The sequence below is a fragment of the Rhinopithecus roxellana genome, chromosome 16, assembly GCF_007565055.1.
Source record: "Rhinopithecus roxellana isolate Shanxi Qingling chromosome 16, ASM756505v1, whole genome shotgun sequence".
In the NCBI taxonomy this organism is placed as follows: Eukaryota; Metazoa; Chordata; class Mammalia; order Primates; family Cercopithecidae; genus Rhinopithecus; species Rhinopithecus roxellana.
Window position 1 is genome coordinate 113,191,247 of NC_044564.1, and position 17,583 is coordinate 113,208,829.

At 44.2% G+C, this 17,583-nt stretch overlaps 1 protein-coding gene across 3 annotated transcripts; it reads left to right on the forward strand.

Moving 5' to 3' along the window:
- The first annotated feature begins 6,625 nt into the window (after nucleotides 1-6,625).
- Nucleotides 6,626-15,823, forward strand: GNG10 (G protein subunit gamma 10). Of its 3 annotated transcripts, none has more exons than XM_030919768.1 (3): nucleotides 6,626-7,000; nucleotides 12,405-12,536; nucleotides 14,864-15,823. In XM_030919768.1, the coding sequence occupies exons 1-2, from the start codon at nucleotides 6,920-6,922 to the stop codon at nucleotides 12,528-12,530; spliced, it is 207 nt and encodes a 68-aa protein (XP_030775628.1). In that variant the 5' UTR covers nucleotides 6,626-6,919; the 3' UTR covers nucleotides 12,531-12,536; nucleotides 14,864-15,823. The 3 variants fall into 3 exon arrangements, with proteins under 3 accessions (XP_030775628.1, XP_030775629.1, XP_030775630.1); XM_030919769.1 differs by having other exon boundaries at nucleotides 14,867-15,823; XM_030919770.1 differs by lacking the exon at nucleotides 14,864-15,823 and adding an exon at nucleotides 14,070-14,561.
- Nucleotides 15,824-17,583: the final 1,760 nt, after the last annotated feature.

The window sequence follows — 17,583 nt, forward strand, 5'->3', positions numbered from 1 at the left end:
CTGTCTTTGTAGATATGTTTCCAGAATTGTCCCCAGTAGCCTGCCCACTTGGTAATGTTCGGTCAGTCTTTCGGAATCACGGTCATTGCGTGAGTCTAGATAAATGGGCCCTCCTTAACAGAAGAACTGAGTCTTCCTTCTGTGAAGAACAGAAGAACTGATTCTTCCTTCTGTGAAGGAAGAGCCATTAGTTGTCACAAGTGTCAGTCAAGTCTTCTGGGTGTCCTTATTATCTGTACCCTGCCCGTCCCTCACCAAAAACCCAATAACCTCTCCATTTTAGAAACATCTGGAGAAGAATCCTGGGTAGAGAACCCCACAACTCCACTAGTTAGAAAATTTTCTTGAACTTCATTTTAGGGCTATTCCCATTTCCTTTTTGGTTGGTGTTCAAGGGTTTATAGAGCATAGCTGTTCAATGCTATCTATTCATCATCATGTTACATAGTTGAGGTCTGCTAAAATTACCCTTCAGGTTATATGAATAACAGATATTCTCATAACGGATTCCATGACTAACTCTTCACTGCCTTATTTATGAATTCTAAGTTCTACAAATCAGAGATTACAGTTTCATAACATATTAGGTACTATACCTAGGATCTTAAATAGAACCATTGAGATACAGGATTTTTTAAATTTAAAAAATTTTTAAATTGTTTAAAATTTCACATGAAAGAATGGTTCTGTTTAGAGAATTAATTACTATTTAGTACTATTTATGTTTAGAAAATCTTAATTCATTACTTTGAGGGGTTTTTGTTTTTTTGTTTTTGTTTTTCTTTTTTTTTTTTTGAGATGGAGTCACGCCCTGTCGCCCAGGCTGGAGTACAATGGCGCCATCTCGGCTCGCTGCAACCTCTGCCTCCCGGGTTCAAGTGATTCCCTGCCTCAGCCTCCCAAGTAGTTGGGATTACAGGTGCCCGCCACCATGCCCAGCTAGCTTGAATTTTTAGTAGAGTCAGGTTTCATCATGTTGGTCAGGCTAGTCTCGAACTTCTGACCTCAGGTGATCCGCCCGCCTCAGCCTTCCAAAGTGCTGGAATTACAGGCGTGAGCCACCGCGCCTGGCCTAGTAGTAAACTTTTTATTTTTTTTAATTTTTTTAATTTTTTTTTATTTTTTTATCGAGACGCAACCTTGCTGTGTCACCAGGCTGGCGTACAGTGGCATGATCTTGGCTCACTGCTACCTCTGCCTCCTGGGTTCAAGCAATTTTCCTGCCTCAGCCTCCCAAGTAGTTGGGATTACAGGTGCCTGCCACCATGCCTGGCTAATTTTTTGTATTTTTGGTAGAGACAGTTTCACCATGTTGACCAGGCTGGTCTCAAACTCCTGACCTCAGGTGATCTACCCGCCTCAGCCTCCCGAAGTGCTGGAATTACAGGCGTGAGCCACTGCATCTGACCCAGTAGTAAACTTTTTTTTTTTAGACTGTCTCACTCTGTCACCAGGCTGGAGTGCAGTGATAGGATTTCGACTCTGCAACCTCTGCCTCCTGGGTTCAAGTGATTCTCCTGCCTCAGCCTGCTGAGTAGCTGGGACTACAGGTGCCCTCCACCATGCCCTGCTAATTTTTTATATTTTTAGTAGAGACAGGGTTTCACCATGTTGGCCAGGATGGTCTCGATCTCTTGACCTCGTAATCCACACGCCTCGGCTTCCCCAAGTGCTGGGATTACAGGCATGAGCCACCACGCCCAGCCAGTAGTAAACTTGTAATACCCAAACCTAGGAGATATTTTTCTTGAGTGGAGGCCAATTGCTAGGGTATCACTCAGCTAGTGTGAACCAGACTGCTGGCCACAAACTGAAAATAATGTGGAAATTAGAAGTGGCTTTTATTAGATAGTATAAATGGAATCTAGCTACTTTAAAACATTAAATCAAACCTGGTCTCTTTTGACTTAGAATTATACACTTGAAGCAAATAGATAAATGTTGGTATTGATACAAACCAGTTGTGTATGGATGAATTATAATTAAATGTCATTTATAAAACGTGATGTGGTTCACATTTAAATATTGGCAAAGGCCAAATCTAGAACCTAATAAACAAATTAAATTTACTTCATAAATTATTTCAGTAAAAACCTACATAATTAGTTGTAAACTTTAGCCTCTTAGCCTCTTAATTCTTTTTTAATTTATATATGATAGTTGTACATACTTCAGCTTTTTTTTTGGAGACAGCATCTCTTGCCCAGGCCGAGTGCAGTGACTTGATCATGGCTCACCACAGCCTTGACCTCTTGGGCTCACATGAGCCTCCCACCTCAGCCTCCTGAGTAGCTGGGACTACAGGGGCTCATGCCACTGGCTGGTTAATTTTTTTATTTTTTATTTTTTCAGTCAGGGGGCTTACTATGTTGTTCAAGCTGATCTGGAACTCCTGAGCTCAAGGGATCCTCCTTTCAAAGTGCTGGGATTATAGGCATGAGCTACAGGGCCTGGCCTTAGCTTCTTAATTCTTAAAGGATTTAGGATATCCTCGACAATTGTGTATGGAATGGATCATGTGGTCTCAGATCAGTGTCACAGATTCCTCCTTCCTGGTTTCATTCGGGGATGGAGAAACTTCCTGTCATGTGACACTCTTTCCTTTATAACCTCAAGAAGCAGGACATAGTGGAATGACTGACTTTATAACCAGATAGACCAAAGTTGACTGGGCAGGTTACTTTAACCTCTGAGCCTTGTTTTCTTTCGTGTAAAGATAATATTTCAGAGAGTTCTTAGAAGATAACGAGGGGAAAATGCCTGGCATATATTAAGTGATCAGGAAATGTGAGTTATTTCACCTTCAGAGGGAATAACAAAGAGTCCCATTTGTTAAAAAAAAAAAAAATCCATGGTAACAGGAGAGTGTTTTGTAATGATTACAAACCCATTGTTTATTCTTTTAATACATATTTTAATCCCTTACCTTGTGCAAGGCACAGTGCTAGAGTGAAGAAGTGATGCTCCTTAGGGTTGGAATGGGTATTTTAAAAAGCAGCTGCCTGCCCTGTTGCCACCAGTGTGCAAGGTAGAGCAGTCAAGATCATGACTCAGGAAAGAAAGAAAAACCTTCAGAGATGACAGAATGATCAGCAACTTGCTAGTCTAAGGCCTACATTTAGTGAAGTGACATTTTCAGTGTAGCAAACAGATGCTTAGAATGGTTGCTCAAAAAGACATCTAATAGCCCTGAGTTCTACCATCTCCCAAAGTCTCAAAAGTACCTGTGAAAATCTCTCCAGAAAAGCCATTCTGAATCTACAAACCTGCTGGTGATTCTTTCAGCTCCTGATTCATTATTTCTAGGTTCTAAAAATAATGTAACAGGCAAAAAGAAGTAAAATAATTTGTATGGTACATGATACTGTGTCACATTAAATATAGTTATTAATGTGTTTTCCTACTGTTAATCATTTTGCAAACTATAGATGGTACATATTATTGTCATTTTGATATAACGTTGGCAGAAATATCTTCCCATTATGTCATTATTTTTATGGAGAAGAGTGATTCACAGCCCCTTTCCTGGAAGAATAATCCACTGTTAGTAGAAAGGTGATAAAATGCAAGTCAGAGGAGTGAACTGTAGATCCTAACAGGGAAACAAATGAAACATTTGTCATTACAAGGGTATTGACATTCCTAGAAAGTTTCTTGGAAATGAGATTTATAAGTTTGTGCTTAACCAAGGAAAAAAAATGTGTAACAAAATTTTAAAGATATTATACTGGTGACCCATGCATTTTAGCTGTGGTGAGAAGGATAGAAGGGTACTCTGTCTCTATCCCTCACTGTTTAGAGCCCTGGAAATCACAGCACATGTGTGAAAGGCCTCTGGTCCTCTAGGTAAACCTGGAGTTCTCTTTTTGTTTGTTTGAGACGGAGTCTTGTTCTGTCGCCCAGGCAGGAGTGCAGTGGCACGGTCTCACTGCAGCCTCCACCTTCCGGGTTCAAGCAATACTTGTGCCTCAGCCTCCCAGGTGGCTGGGACTACAGGCATGCGCCACCATGCCCGGCTAATTTTTGTATTTTAAATTAGCCGGCCATGGTAGAAACCCACCATGTTGGCCAGATTGGTCTTGAACTCCTGACCTCAAGTGATCCACCCCGCCTCGGCCTCCCAAAGTGCTGGGATTACAGGCGTGAGCCACGGCGTCTGGCCTGAATTCTCTTGAAAGCTAAAATGAAATTCTTTTCCCTGCTCCCATTTTGTGATACTGGGGAAGTCACTTCACTTTCCTTAGTGAGTCTGTTTCCTCACCTCTGAAATTGTAGACGCGCCACACTGTCTGATGGTTCCCTTCAACTCTGAAGTTCCATGATGCAAAAGTAATGGATGAGAAGTCTTTTGAGGGGGAAAGTCTGGAGCATCACACAGATGGTCAGCCTTCCTCATGTCCAAGTGGCACCCAGCCTGCTTATCCATGGATCACAGACCATTCCTCTTGAATGGCACAAAGTAACACTGAGGTGGGCGGGGCAGTGGGTGTGTACGGCATGAAGGAGGCAGACACAGCACATCCCTAGACTGTTCCTGCTACCTTATGACTGATAACACACAGTGTGACATGGCTGACGTGTGTCTCTTCATTAAACGCAACTCCAAAGCCTTCATTTCTAATGATTTTGAGGTAATCTCATTATTTCAGCTGTCACTGCTGTGGAGACATCTTTCACATTAACATCTTGGCTGCTAAACATTGTCAACAGCCTAAAGGCATGTAGCAGTGCCATGGAAGTCACTTAGTTACTCCTAAACCAAACCCCACATTATTTTTTACTCATCTCAAGCCAAGTCTTGTTTCCTAATTTCTGTTTTGGCATTAGTTCTGGCCCACTCTCTGCTACAGAACCCTTCGTCCTCTTTTCTTTGCATTTCATGAAGTACCACTGATTTCATTTTCTAAATTTGTTCCCCCTCATTGCTACTCTAACAGTCCTACCCAGGGCCTCATTCCAGCTACTCCCCCAGCATCAACCATCTTATCTTCTCAACTTCAGTTCATTTTGCACGTTCATCTCAGATTAATAGTCCCAAAATGTCTTACCCTGTGGCTATCCCACTGTTTACCACAAACTTTTGTGTGTATGTGAGGTTTTCTATGACTTCTGGCCCTAGCAACTTTGTATCTGCTGTTAGTCACTACAGCCTCCTCTATTTTTAAATTTCTTCACTCTACGTGTGTGCATCACCTCCAGCTCTCCTCCATACTGTAATGTTCTTCCTTTTCTTCTTAGCCTTCTGCAAGACCCGTATCTCCAAAGTCCAGCTCTCACGATCTATGATGAGCCTTTCCTAATCCAGTATGTGTATCTTTGCACTGAGTTCTTTGCCATATCTTTTAAATATGAAATCATTCTATTTTGTCCTATTCATCAATCTAAGAATTGATTGTTGAATGTTCCCAACATGTACTTTCATCTCTCTACTGAAATATTTATTAATTTATTTGTGGTGAGGAAACTGGCCACTAGAGAGGGCTTTCAAATGTGCAAGTCTCCCTTTGGCCCAGGCACAGCTAATCTGAGCACATCAGTGCCACATATCCTTGCCTTCAAATAGTAATTGGGCCAGGGGTGGGGCCAAGACTCAATACCAGTCAGTGAGGTTCATTGTGGGGATGTTTGCTGGAACGATTAGAAAGAGGTACTCTTGTTCCTGGGTTTGCTAGATGCGGACAGTGAAAGTGTGGCGCCTTCCTTCATACCACTAGAGAAGTCAATCCACCACCAAGGAAAATGAGGCTAATCTCAGAAAAAGCAGAGTGAAAACATGGAGCATGAGAGCCCCAAAATTATTATCTGGGTAATTGAATTCACTAGTTTAAAGTCCCTTTGCGTTGTTCAGTTTAAGTGAGTTCTGACAAATACAATGATGCACAAGAATAATGACATATTCATGTTATGGAAAAAAGCAACACAAAAATGTTAAATATAGTAATGATCCCAGTCTTGTAAAACACTTATTTAAAAATGCAGTAGGCCTATAATGCCAGCCCTTTGGGAGGCTGAGGTGGGTGGATCACCTGAGCCCAGGAGTTCAAAACCAGCCTGGCCAACATGGTGAAACCCCGTCTCTACTAAAAATACAAAAATTAGCCGGGCGTGGTGGCGTGTGTCTGTAGTCCCAGCTACTCAGGAGGCTGAGGCAGGAGGATCACCTGAGCCCAGGAGGTGGAGGCTACAGGGAGCTGTGATCACGCCACTGCACTCCACCCTGGGTGACAGAGCAAGACCCTGTCTCAAAAAAAAAAAAAAAATAAAAAGGCAGCAGAGTAGAAACAATGATGACAGTTAAATGGTGAGATGAGAGTGAGAGACACTGAATTTAATTTTATTCTGTATGTTTCACAAAGACGTCAGGGTCTGGGATTTTATCCAATTTACCATACTCACTCCACCAAATCAACTGGCAGGATCTCCATGAAACAGTAACAGGCTCATTTAGAAACCTGTTGCAGCCTCATGAAAATCCTATGAACTATCCTTGGTTCCCCGGGGATACTGTCTGGCAAGGCCCCTTATCTCCCCAACTCATGTCACACCTTGGCTCCAGTTCTCATTTCTCAGGGGTGTGTGTTTGCTGCCGCCCACTCCATCTTCGCGTACCAAGCCCTCGCGATTCCTGCACATCCTAGGGGCGCCAGCTTCGCGGGAGGACGCCCAGCTCGGCGGGTCCCCGCCTCGGTTCCAGGCCCAGCTGCAGGTGCCACCCAGGTTTCGAGCGCTGAGGAGCGGAGAGCACTGCCAGCCCGCTGGGGTCCCCGCTGTCTCTGGCAAGCCGCTCGGCGCCGGGTGGGCTGGGGCGGCGGGGCGGGCGCAGCTGCTTCCCCGCCCCGGGGTGGCGCCCGCGCTCGAGGCTGGCGGCTCCTCCCAGCCCGGCCGGGCCCAGCAGCCCTCGGAGCCCAGCGCCGCCGCCATGTCCTCCGGGGCTAGCGCGAGCGCCCTGCAGCGCCTGGTGGAGCAGCTCAAGTTGGAGGCTGGCGTGGAGAGGATCAAGGTGCGGGCCCTGGGGACCCACGCTCCGGTCCTTCTGCCCGCGGGGCGTGAGAAGAGGAGGGCGGCAGCCAGGGCCGGGCGCCAGCGGGGGGACGCGGGAGCGGCGGCGAGGCCTCGGCGGGGCGCGCGGGGGGCGGCGGGGTCCGCGGTAAGGGAGCGCGCGGGGCAAGTCGGGGGCCCGGGCCCGACGGGAGGAGGCCGCGCCTGGGGGGCCCCTCGGTCGTGGTCGGGACCGGGTCCCTGGGGGCGCGCCCACTCCAGAAGGTGGCCGTGGTCAGTTCCTCGGAGGGCTCCCGGGATGCCGGCGACGCGCGGGCCGGGAGGATTGGACCAGGGCTGGGGAGGCCAGCGCAGGGCCGCGAATTAGTGATGGATTGGTAGGATGAGAACGAGAGGGAGGAGAGCCAGGATGCTCGGGTTTCTGTCGTCGTGACGGGGTGGACGGCGCTGCCACCCGCCGAGGTAGAGAGGAGCGGGAGCGGGTTTGGGGAAGTGATGAGTTCGGCTGCGGACCTGGGGACTCCGGGGAGTCATCCTGGAGGTATTTGTCCTCATGGCCTGAAGCTCAGCGCCCAGGGCTGAAAGAGGTCATTCAAGCGCATGGGGGTGAAAAAGCCTCTTCTATGAAGAGCAGGGCTCAGAGACTGGGACCCGGGGACCAGGCACACCGATGGCCGGTGGCCGAGAGAAGAGGAAGTAAGGGACAGCAAGGTTTCCCAGCAAGGAAGGAGGGATTTCCAAGAACCGGGGGCTCAGTCATGTCCAGCGTTTAGTCAGTTGGCTAAAAGGCGTCTGCTGTAGAGCCGTGTTTAGCAACGAGTGCAGCATTATTTGCAGAAGGTCTATAGGAAGGAACACACCCGTGATAGTCCCTGTGCCTCAGTGGCACCTTTGCTGTGTGCCTGGCGCTGCTACAGGGAATAGGGTGGTTCTGGAGGGGAAGGTAAACAGCAACTTAACGGATACATAGCATCGCTTCACATGCTAAGTGGAGTGAATATTATAAACAGGGTAAAGGGAGAGAGGGCTGTGGAATGCAGAGGTCTTGGTGGCTTATGTGTTAGTAAAAGCAGAATCTGGACTGTCTTAGGGTAGGCAGACTTTTTTCTTTTTGAAGAAATCTAGTTTTTAAGAGGAAATAACGTGTTTTTTAAACTTAGGAAATGAAAAGCCATGTTTTAGGGTTGAGAAGAAGGAACAAATTATATTTTTAGGTTCCAGGGAAGAAACAAATGGAAGCCAATTGCTGGTAGAGGAGACAGGGCTACTTTGGGGGCGGGGGCGGGGGGCGGGGGGATTGGTGGCACAGCTTCTGAGACAGGAAGAAAGAAGGTAAGGATGTGTGTAAAGATAAGTTTCTAGATGTGGGCTAAACTTACATGGTGACACTTTTCTTTGTGAAATAGGAGGCCACGTTTTCTTCTAAGGCAGAGGAAAGGGTACTAAGGGAGTGGCCCCTGAGCAGGCACGTAGATGCGCTGTGACTCTGAAGGCCCAGCTGCTGTGAGAAGGGAGACTGCTGGTCATATTTGTGATTTTTTTTTCCTGCAGCAATCTTTGACCATCCTGGAATGTGAGTGCTGAAGGTGAACGGTAGTTGAAAGAGGAGTGAGTTAGCAGGGCAGGTATGCCGGAAAGGTTGGAGGTGGGGCGGGAGGGCAGGGTGTGTGAAGGTCTGGCCAGAAAGAGGCTGAGCCTAGATGGATAGAGAAGGAATGGAGCCAGCCTCCTGGTGATAGGTGAGACAGAAGGGGAGGAAGTGATGCCTGGTGATCTCGGTGAGGTCAGAGCAGAATAAAGGAAGAATAAAGGAGGCAGCACCCTGGATGGGAAGGAGAGATTGTGATCACAGAGTAGGATACTGGAGTGTAAAATTTCAGAAGTAGAGCAGTTACAGGTGTTGTAACTGTATCTGTTAGCACTGAGGAGAAGGCTGTTTGAGGGGAGGAAGTCAGGGAACTGAAAGCAGGGTTGTTGGAAATTTGCAAAGACAGTGTGGGGACCTGAGGTGGAAAGGAAAACTGTGAGCCAGTCAGATGCCTGCCTACCCGCCAAGTGGCTAAGAAAGACGAAATACATTCTTTTTTTTTTTTTTTTTTTGAGATGGAGTTTCGCTCTTGTTGCCCAGGTTGGAGTGCAGTGGCATGGTCTCAGCTCACTGCAACCTCTGCCTCCCAGGTTCAAGCGATTCTCCTGCCTCAGCCTCCCAAGTAGCTGGGATTACAGGCAGCCGCCACCACGTCTGCTAATTGGCTAATTTATATATATATTTTTTAGTGCAGACGGAGTTTCACCATGTTGGCCAGGCTGGTCTTGATCTCCTGACCTCAGGTGATCCTCCCTCCTCAAGCTCCCAAAGTGCTGGGATTACAGGCATGAGCCATGGCGCCTGGCGGGAAAGATATTCTTATCTACATTTTAAAAATGATGATGAAACCAAGAGCCATATAACTCAGGTGAGTTGCCCAAGCTCACAGTAAACTTATTTACTAATAGGATAATAAACCTATTTAAGAGGTGCGCTCATGAAAGTGTGATCTGCAGTACCTGGCTGCACTTTTCTCAGACAATACCTTAGAGAATCACAACATTCTAGGGTCTGGTCTACCTCATTTCAGGACTCAGTGTTGGATGTGCTTAGCATAGCCAGAGGTGTCTTCTCTTTGACAGACTTGCTATCTGGAAAATAAACCAGGACCGATCTTCTAGCATAGAATAGAGGACATCCCTTCCTGGCTATAGGAATGTTTCGTATCCTTCCAAGAACTCCTCCTTTAGAAGAGCCTCTCAGAAGTTGCTGGTTAAACACGGGCTCAAACCAAGGAAAGTCATGTAACCTGGGTGGAGGTTATCCCACCTCCAGTGGCAGAGGACAGCTTGCAAGTATTTGGGCTTATAGTCTCCCAGCCCAAAGCCTCTCTCCCTTGCTAGTGTTAGAGAGATGCTGACCACGTTTACTCTTCTCTTACTTTCTCTACATATCCCCTTACCTTAACTTTTTGACCATGTTCTTGAGACTAGAGTTCAGTTCGTCTCATTTCTCCAGGAGTCCTGGAAGACAGTGTCCTTCCACCTACCATGTGTGGAGTTGACCTGTTGCCCCAATGCAAAGATAGTAAGCCTGAGCGTAATTGATTCTCGATTTCTTTTGAATTAATAACTGGCATATATAACCATTAATTCCAATTATAATTAACATGAAAATGTCAGAGCTTCTATTGAGAGAAAAAGCAAACTTCAGCATTAGCCCTGTAATATTATATTATGGTTCTATATTTATATAATACAGAGTAAACTGTCATTACATTAATGCAACCAAAATTCCTAGAGCTGTCCAGAAACTTGGTAGCAATTGTAGCATAAACAGTTAATTTTCCAGTTATTTGGAGGCTTGGAAAATTAACACAAAGTAGTAGTAATATCTGAACAGCAATCGGAACCATTTTTGTACAATATGGGTGAATTTTATTGAAAACACCTTTTTTTTTTTTTTTTTTTTTTTTGAGACGGAGTCTTGCTCTGTCGCTCAGGCTGGAGTACAGTGGCCCTGTCTTGGCTCACTGCAAGCTCTGCCTCCTGGGTTCACACCATTCTCCTGCCTCAGCCTCCCGAGTAACTGGGACTACAGGTGCCCACCAGCACGCCCAGCTAATTTTTTATATTTTTTTAGTAGAGACGGGATTTCACCGTGTTAGCCAGGATGGTATCAATCTCCTGACCTCATGATCTGCCCGCCTCAGCCTCCCAAAGTGTTGGGATTACAGGCATGAGCCATGCGCCCGGCCCAAAACACCTTTTAATGCAAAAAAAAAAAAAAAAAAAAGTACAATGAGGAAAACCTCCAAGTAGAATTACGCATCAAATGGAAGATAAGAAAAGGGATAATAATATTGTATCAGTTAGTTTTTGTTGCCTAACAGACCACCCCAAAATTTAGTGACTTAAAACATTTATACTCACAGTTCTTAGATGGACAATTTGAGCTAGGTTCAGGTGTACAGTTCTGCGATCTTCTGGACTCTCCCATGCATCTGCAATCAGATAGAGTGTTGGCTGGTGTTGGCTGGTGTCTGGGTGATTTAGAATGGCGTCGCTCGCATGTCTGCAGGTTGATAGGCAGGTGCTGGTTCTAGCTTACCGGTTCTCCTCCACAAGATCTCCAGGAGGCTATCTTGGGCTCGTTCAGATAGTTGTCTTACCGTTCCACCTGCACCAAGAGAGGTAGGTGCAGAGACTCTTGAGGACTACCCTGGAACTTGCCCTTTATTCTACCACATTCTACTGGTCAAAGTCAGCCCAGATTCTTTTCTTTTTTTTTGTTTTTTTTTTTTTTGAGACGGAGTTTTGCTCTTGTCGCCCAGGCTGGAGTGCAAGGGCGCGATCTTGGCTCACTGAAACCTCCACCTCCTGGGTTCAAGCGATTCTCCTGCCTCAGCCTCCTGAGTAGCTGGGACTATAGATGCACGCCACCACACCTGGCTAATTTTTGTATTTTTTTTTTTTTTTGGTGGAGATGGAGTTTCACCATGTTGGTCAGGCTGGTCTCGAACTCCTGACCTCATGATCCACCACCTCTCGGCCTCTTAAAGTGCTGGGATTACAGGTGTGAGCCACTGCGCCTGGCTGCAGTCAGCCCAGATTCAAGGGGTGGGTCAATAGACTCTACCTGTTGGTGGAAGGAGCTGCAAACTATTGTGATCACGTTTGCAGACTACCACAAATGTATTGCTATATGTTAGCGCTATTCTAATGGCTTTATATGTGTGAACTCACTCAATTGTTACAGCAACCCAGAGAGGTGGGTTACTATTTCTAATCATTTCACAGATGAGAAAACAGCTACTGAGATGTTGAGTAACTTGCCCAAGGTTATCTAGGTAGTGACAGAGCTGAATTTGAGTCCATGCAGTGTGGTTCCAGAGGCTATACTCCTAAACAATAAGCTATAATGCCTCAAAAGCAAGGCAGAAGAACTTTATCACTTGTTTGGAGCAGACTGAATAAGCCTTCAGACTTGTAAACATTAAGACAATTTGCTCATTTGGCAAACTTGGATATATCAATGCATGTTTTATATAAGTGAAAATTTGTAAAGGGAATGCTAGAATGAGCTATTTCTTTATCCATTCAGTCTCAAAACTAGATTTCTAAATGGATCAAAGATACAGCTTTTTCTTGCCTGTGTTGAATAAGCAACTAAACCAAAAAATATCTAAATTGAAGTTTATGGAAATTGTAACCTTTCCTCTTTGTAGTTCAACTATTAGAACGTTCAGCAGAAAGAGACTTTTGGAGGTCACAAAAAGTTGATATTTACCAAGTTGGATGATCATTTGCAGAATATCCTTGACTGCCGGATGGCTTGGCCGTGAGCAGTGTGCCATGTTGCTGTCCCTTTGTTTCAGGTCTCTCAGGCAGCTGCAGAGCTTCAACAGTACTGTATGCAGAATGCCTGCAAGGATGCCCTGCTGGTGGGTGTTCCAGCCGGAAGTAACCCCTTCCGGGAGCCCAGATCCTGTGCTTTACTCTGAAGACTCGTGAGTAATGATACACCATTATGTCTTGGGCCCATAGCGTTATCACAGGGCTTCCCAAAGGACTTGAGCAACTGAGTTTTGAATGTCTACAGTTCTTGGGGGAATTAAAATAACAGCCAGCAAAGTGCACAACTTTCCCTGAAGGGTGATTCTAGTGTATAGTTACTTTGCCTGTAGAATACATCTAATTAGGACAGTCTGAAGTCTCTTTGGCACTAAGTCATGAGATGCCAATATCCTTCTGTACTTGAGCTCTTTAATTGAGTTGGCTGGTAGTAATTTCTTTTCTTTTCTTTCTTTTTCTTTTTTTTTTTTTTTGAGACAGTCTCGCTCAGTCACCCAGGCTAGAGTACAGTGGCATGATCTTGGCTCACTGCAACCTCCACCTCCCAGGTTCAAGCAATTCTCTTGCCTCAGCCTCCTGAGTAGCTGGGACTACAGGTGCATGCCACCACGTCCGGCTAATGTTTGTATTTTTAGTAGAGATGGGATTTCACCATATTGGTCAGGCTGGTCTCGAACTCCTGACCTCAGATGATCCACCCGCCTCAACCTCCTAAAGTGCTGGGATTACAGGTGTGAGCCACCACTCCCGGCCAGTAATTTCTTGACCTTAAGCCCACCCTCTCTGTCCTTATAGTATCCCAGGGTTGGGATCTGCTACTTTTGGGACTAAGGACTCCCCAGAGTGGGAGATGTGTGCCTACCACCTGCTGTGATTTCTGTCCTAATGGTTTTCAGAATATATCTTTATGTTTTAATGGAGGAAGAAATGTAGCTACTGGGAAAAAGTGTGAGTGGGGTTAAAAGAGCTTTAAAAATTGATAAATGAAAACACCTCTCGGGTAGCATATTAGAAATTTCATGGGTTTGAATACTTTGTATTGGGGTCATTTTCACAATGTGTTTCCCCGGTCACCACTGAGCTCTGTTGCCCAGGCTGGAGTGCAGTGGCACAATCTTGGCTCACTGCATCCTCCGTCTCCCAGGTTGAAGCAATTCTCCTGCCTCAGCCACCCTAGTAACTGGGATTACAGGCACATGCCACCACGCCTGTCAAATTTGTTTTGTATTTTTAGTAGAAACAGGGTTTCACCATGTTGGCTGGGCTGGTCTCGAACTGACTGGTCTCAAACTCCTGACCTCATGATCTGCCCGCCTTGGCCTCGCAAAGTGCTGGGATTACAGGCGTGACGCAATGTTTTTTTAAGATGACAAGGGCATGAATTATTAGAGTCTTTTGAGACCAACATATTTCAAATGATGTATTCTAAGGGGTGTTTATACAGTAAGTAATTATCTTAGCTCCTTCTTCACAAGTAGCAAAAGGAAATTGTTCACATTTAAAAGAAGGAAGCAATCTATCAAATCCTATTGTACTTTTTAATGGAAAAAGTTCATATTTATGGTGTTAAGATAATAGTCTTATGTTGGCATAGCATTTTTCTTTTTACAAAGCCCTTTCCTTCCTTCCTTTCCTTCCTTCCCTTCCTTCCCTTCCTTCCCTTCCTTCCTTCCCTTTTAAAAATTGAGATGGAGTCTCGCTCTGTCACCCATGCTGGAGTTCAGTCGCATGATCCTGGCTTACTGCAACCTCCGCCTACCAGATTCAAACAGATCTCCTGCCTCAGCCTCCTGAGTAGCTGTGACTGCAGGTACACAGCACCATGCCTGAAGGACTTGAGCAACTGAGTTTTGAATGTCTACAGTTTTGTATTTTTAGCAGAGATGAGGTTTCACCGTATTGCTCAGGCTGTTCTCCTGACCTCAAGTGAAGTGACCTGCCCATCTCGGCCTCCCAAAGTGCTGGGATTGCAGTTGTGAGCCACTGCACCCCGCTTTGCAAAGCACTTTCATGGGGGCTGCTCATTCAGTGGTATGGTTTACATGTCTTTTGTATTCACCTGTTACTTTCTTTTTTTGTTGTTGTTTAAGACGGAGTTTTGCTCTCGTTGCCCAGGCTGCAGTACAATGGTGCAATCTCAGCTAACCACAACCTCTGCCTCCTGGGTTCAAGCGATTCCCCTGCCTCAGTCTCCCTAGTAGCTGGGATTACAGGTGCCCGCCACCATGCCTGGCTAATTTTTTTGTATTTTTAGTAAAGATGGGGTTTCTTCATGTTAGTCAGGCTGGTCTTGAACTCCCGACATCAGGTAATCCGCCCGCCTTGGCCTCCCAAAGTGTTGGGATTACAGGCGTGAGCCACCGTGCTTCGCTCACCTGTTGCTTTCTATTTCTTGAATACTAAAGTACCCTATGAAATGATGACTAGGTAATTTTATAAATAAATCTTCCTAAAGTGAAAACCAAACAAACTCTTTTTCCAGTAGGAGAGCAGTTCGCTGAGGAATGCCTTCAAGCACAGAGTGACGAATGACTGCCTTCAAGTCTCAAGAAAACACTTTTCCCTAACTCTGATTAGAGATGTTTTAGCCCTTTCCTGTGGCCTGGTCCCATAGCGAAAATCACAGACATTCATGAGTTTCTACTTGAGTGAGGAAACTGGGTGAAGAAATAGAGTTTTAAATAGTAATAGCCTGCTTTTTGTACAAGTACTTTTATACATAAGACAAACACAAACCTTACCACCAAATATACCAAAATGCACCTGTTTCATCAGTGAGTTACTAATATTTCTACACCTGGAATATCATGTATGTTTTATTTACTGAATGTTTACATTTTAAGAAAGAAAATAGTTGTGTTTGTTTAAACTTGTAAACTGTTGTTCCTGGAAGATATTTATACCATAAAAAATGTGTTCTTTTCTCATGAATTCACAATTCCTAAATGAATACAAGAAAGTACAAATTGCTGGGAGGAAGAATAGGCTTTACTAATTGACTGATGTCTTGATTTTTCTAAATGGGAAGATTATTTTATTTTTAACACTAAATATAGGAGCAGTTTCTTAGCAAACTTTTTTGGAAAAGTTAATGTTATGATGTGCATTAGGCTGCCCCATCGTGTATATAAATGAAGCAGATTCGATCTTTGTATTCTTAAGTTCCTCTACTTTGTAGTTGTGGCTGCAAAGAAATACAGAATTTTATATATTTAAAAATGTTTAAAATGTGACCCACAGAACATTGTAAATGGTTACAAACTAACATGAAAATATTACAACCTAAAATAATTCTTAACGTCACAAGTGTTTTACTTTGATGATGTGCCTTTGATTTAATTTGGGACACTTTTTTAGAAGGATACATTATTCATGTCTGTAACAGTCTTTGAAGAGCTTGGAAATAAAATTTCTGCTTAATTAATCATTTTTCTATGACAGCAATATTTTGTGTCTGATTTTGTATTAAGGACTCTTGGATTTCTGTTTGCCTGTGAGATTGAGTGCTGGAAATGAGAGAGTGAAATTCTTGTTTTTAAGTCTGTAGAGTTTTGCAAATGTCCTAAAAAAATAGATAACTGTATAACACGAAGAAAATATCTCTATTAATGGCAACATTTGTTCTCTGAAATAGCTATATATAAGCTCATAAATAAACAGAAATATTTGTGAGTGTAAGTAGTGTTACAATAGAGAAAATAGAAGTCATTAGATGGTAACTAACTCACTTAACTTTTAGCTACTAAACTCCTAAATCTAGTGATTGGAATCCCTTCCATTCAGTCATAATTCAGGCATCCCTTTTATAACCTATGTGTTCTCTGCATCTGTTTCACCTTCTCTGAAATTTCCCTCTACCAGTGATCCTTTCTCCTTCATCTTCAAGTTCTCTGCTGGATGCTTTCTTTTTTTTTTTTGAGACAGGGTCTCACTTTGTCACCCAGGCTGGAGTGCAGTGGCGCTATCTCAGCTCAATGCAGCCTCAATCTCCTAGGTTCAAGTGTTCTTCCCACGTCTGCCCCCCAAGTAGCTGAGACTACAGGCGTGAACCATCACACCTGACTCATTTTTGTATTTTTTGTAGAGATGGGATTTCGCCATTTTCCCAAGTTGGTCTTGAACTCCTGAGCTTAAGCGATCCACCCACCTCAGCCTCCCAAAGTTCTGGGATTATAGGCATGAACCACTGCACCTGCCCTCCAGTGGACCCCTTCTGTCACCATTTAGCATGTTCCATTCTGTCTTAACAACAATAGCATTTTTAAAAATCCCCATTGAAAAATAAAATTCTCTTTTGATTCCACTTCCCGTTTCAGAAACGTTTGATAAGATAGCACAATAAAACTATAAGCATCTCACTTATAGATGAATATAGATGCAAATAGCCTAGATATAAACAGATAAAATTCAGTAGTTATAGTAAGAGAAAATACAGCCGGATAAAACTACTTTAACATAAGGAAATCTATCAATGTAATTCACTACTTGAATCACTTAAAGAAGGGAACCTATGCCAAAAAGTCATTTGATAGAATCAATTGCTGTTCTGGGCCGGGCGCGGTGGCTCACGCCTGTAATCCCAGCACTTTGGGAGGCCGAGGCAGGTAGATCACGAGGTCAAGAGATTGAGACTATCCTGGCCAACATGGTGAAACCCCGTTTCTATTGAATTTCAAAAATCAGCTGGGCATGGTGGTGCGCCCCTGTAGTCCCAGGTACTCGGGAGTCTGGGGCAGGAGAATCACTTGAACCTGGGAGGCAGAGGTTGCTGTGAGCCAAGATCATGCCACTGCACTCCAGCCTGGCAACAGAGCGAGAGACCCTGTCTCAAAAAAAAAAAAAAAGAAAAGAAATTTAAAAAATAGCTGTTCTGAATAAAAACTAAGTGGATTAGTGAAATGAGAGTAGAAAGAAATTACTAAGATGATAAAGACAATTTTTCAAAACCAACAGCCAATATACTACATGGTGAAAGGCTGACACATTCAGGATATCAGGAACAACATAAGAATACCTTTTATCACCACTATTATTCAGCATTGCTTTGAAAGTCTTAGCTAATGCAGTAAGCTGAAAAAATGAAGTGATGTAAACATTTTAGAAGAATTATCTGTATTTATGGGTTATATAACTGTACACCTTGAAAACTCATGAGATTCTCGTATAAGAAATACTTGAATTTATAATAGAATTTGGGAGGCT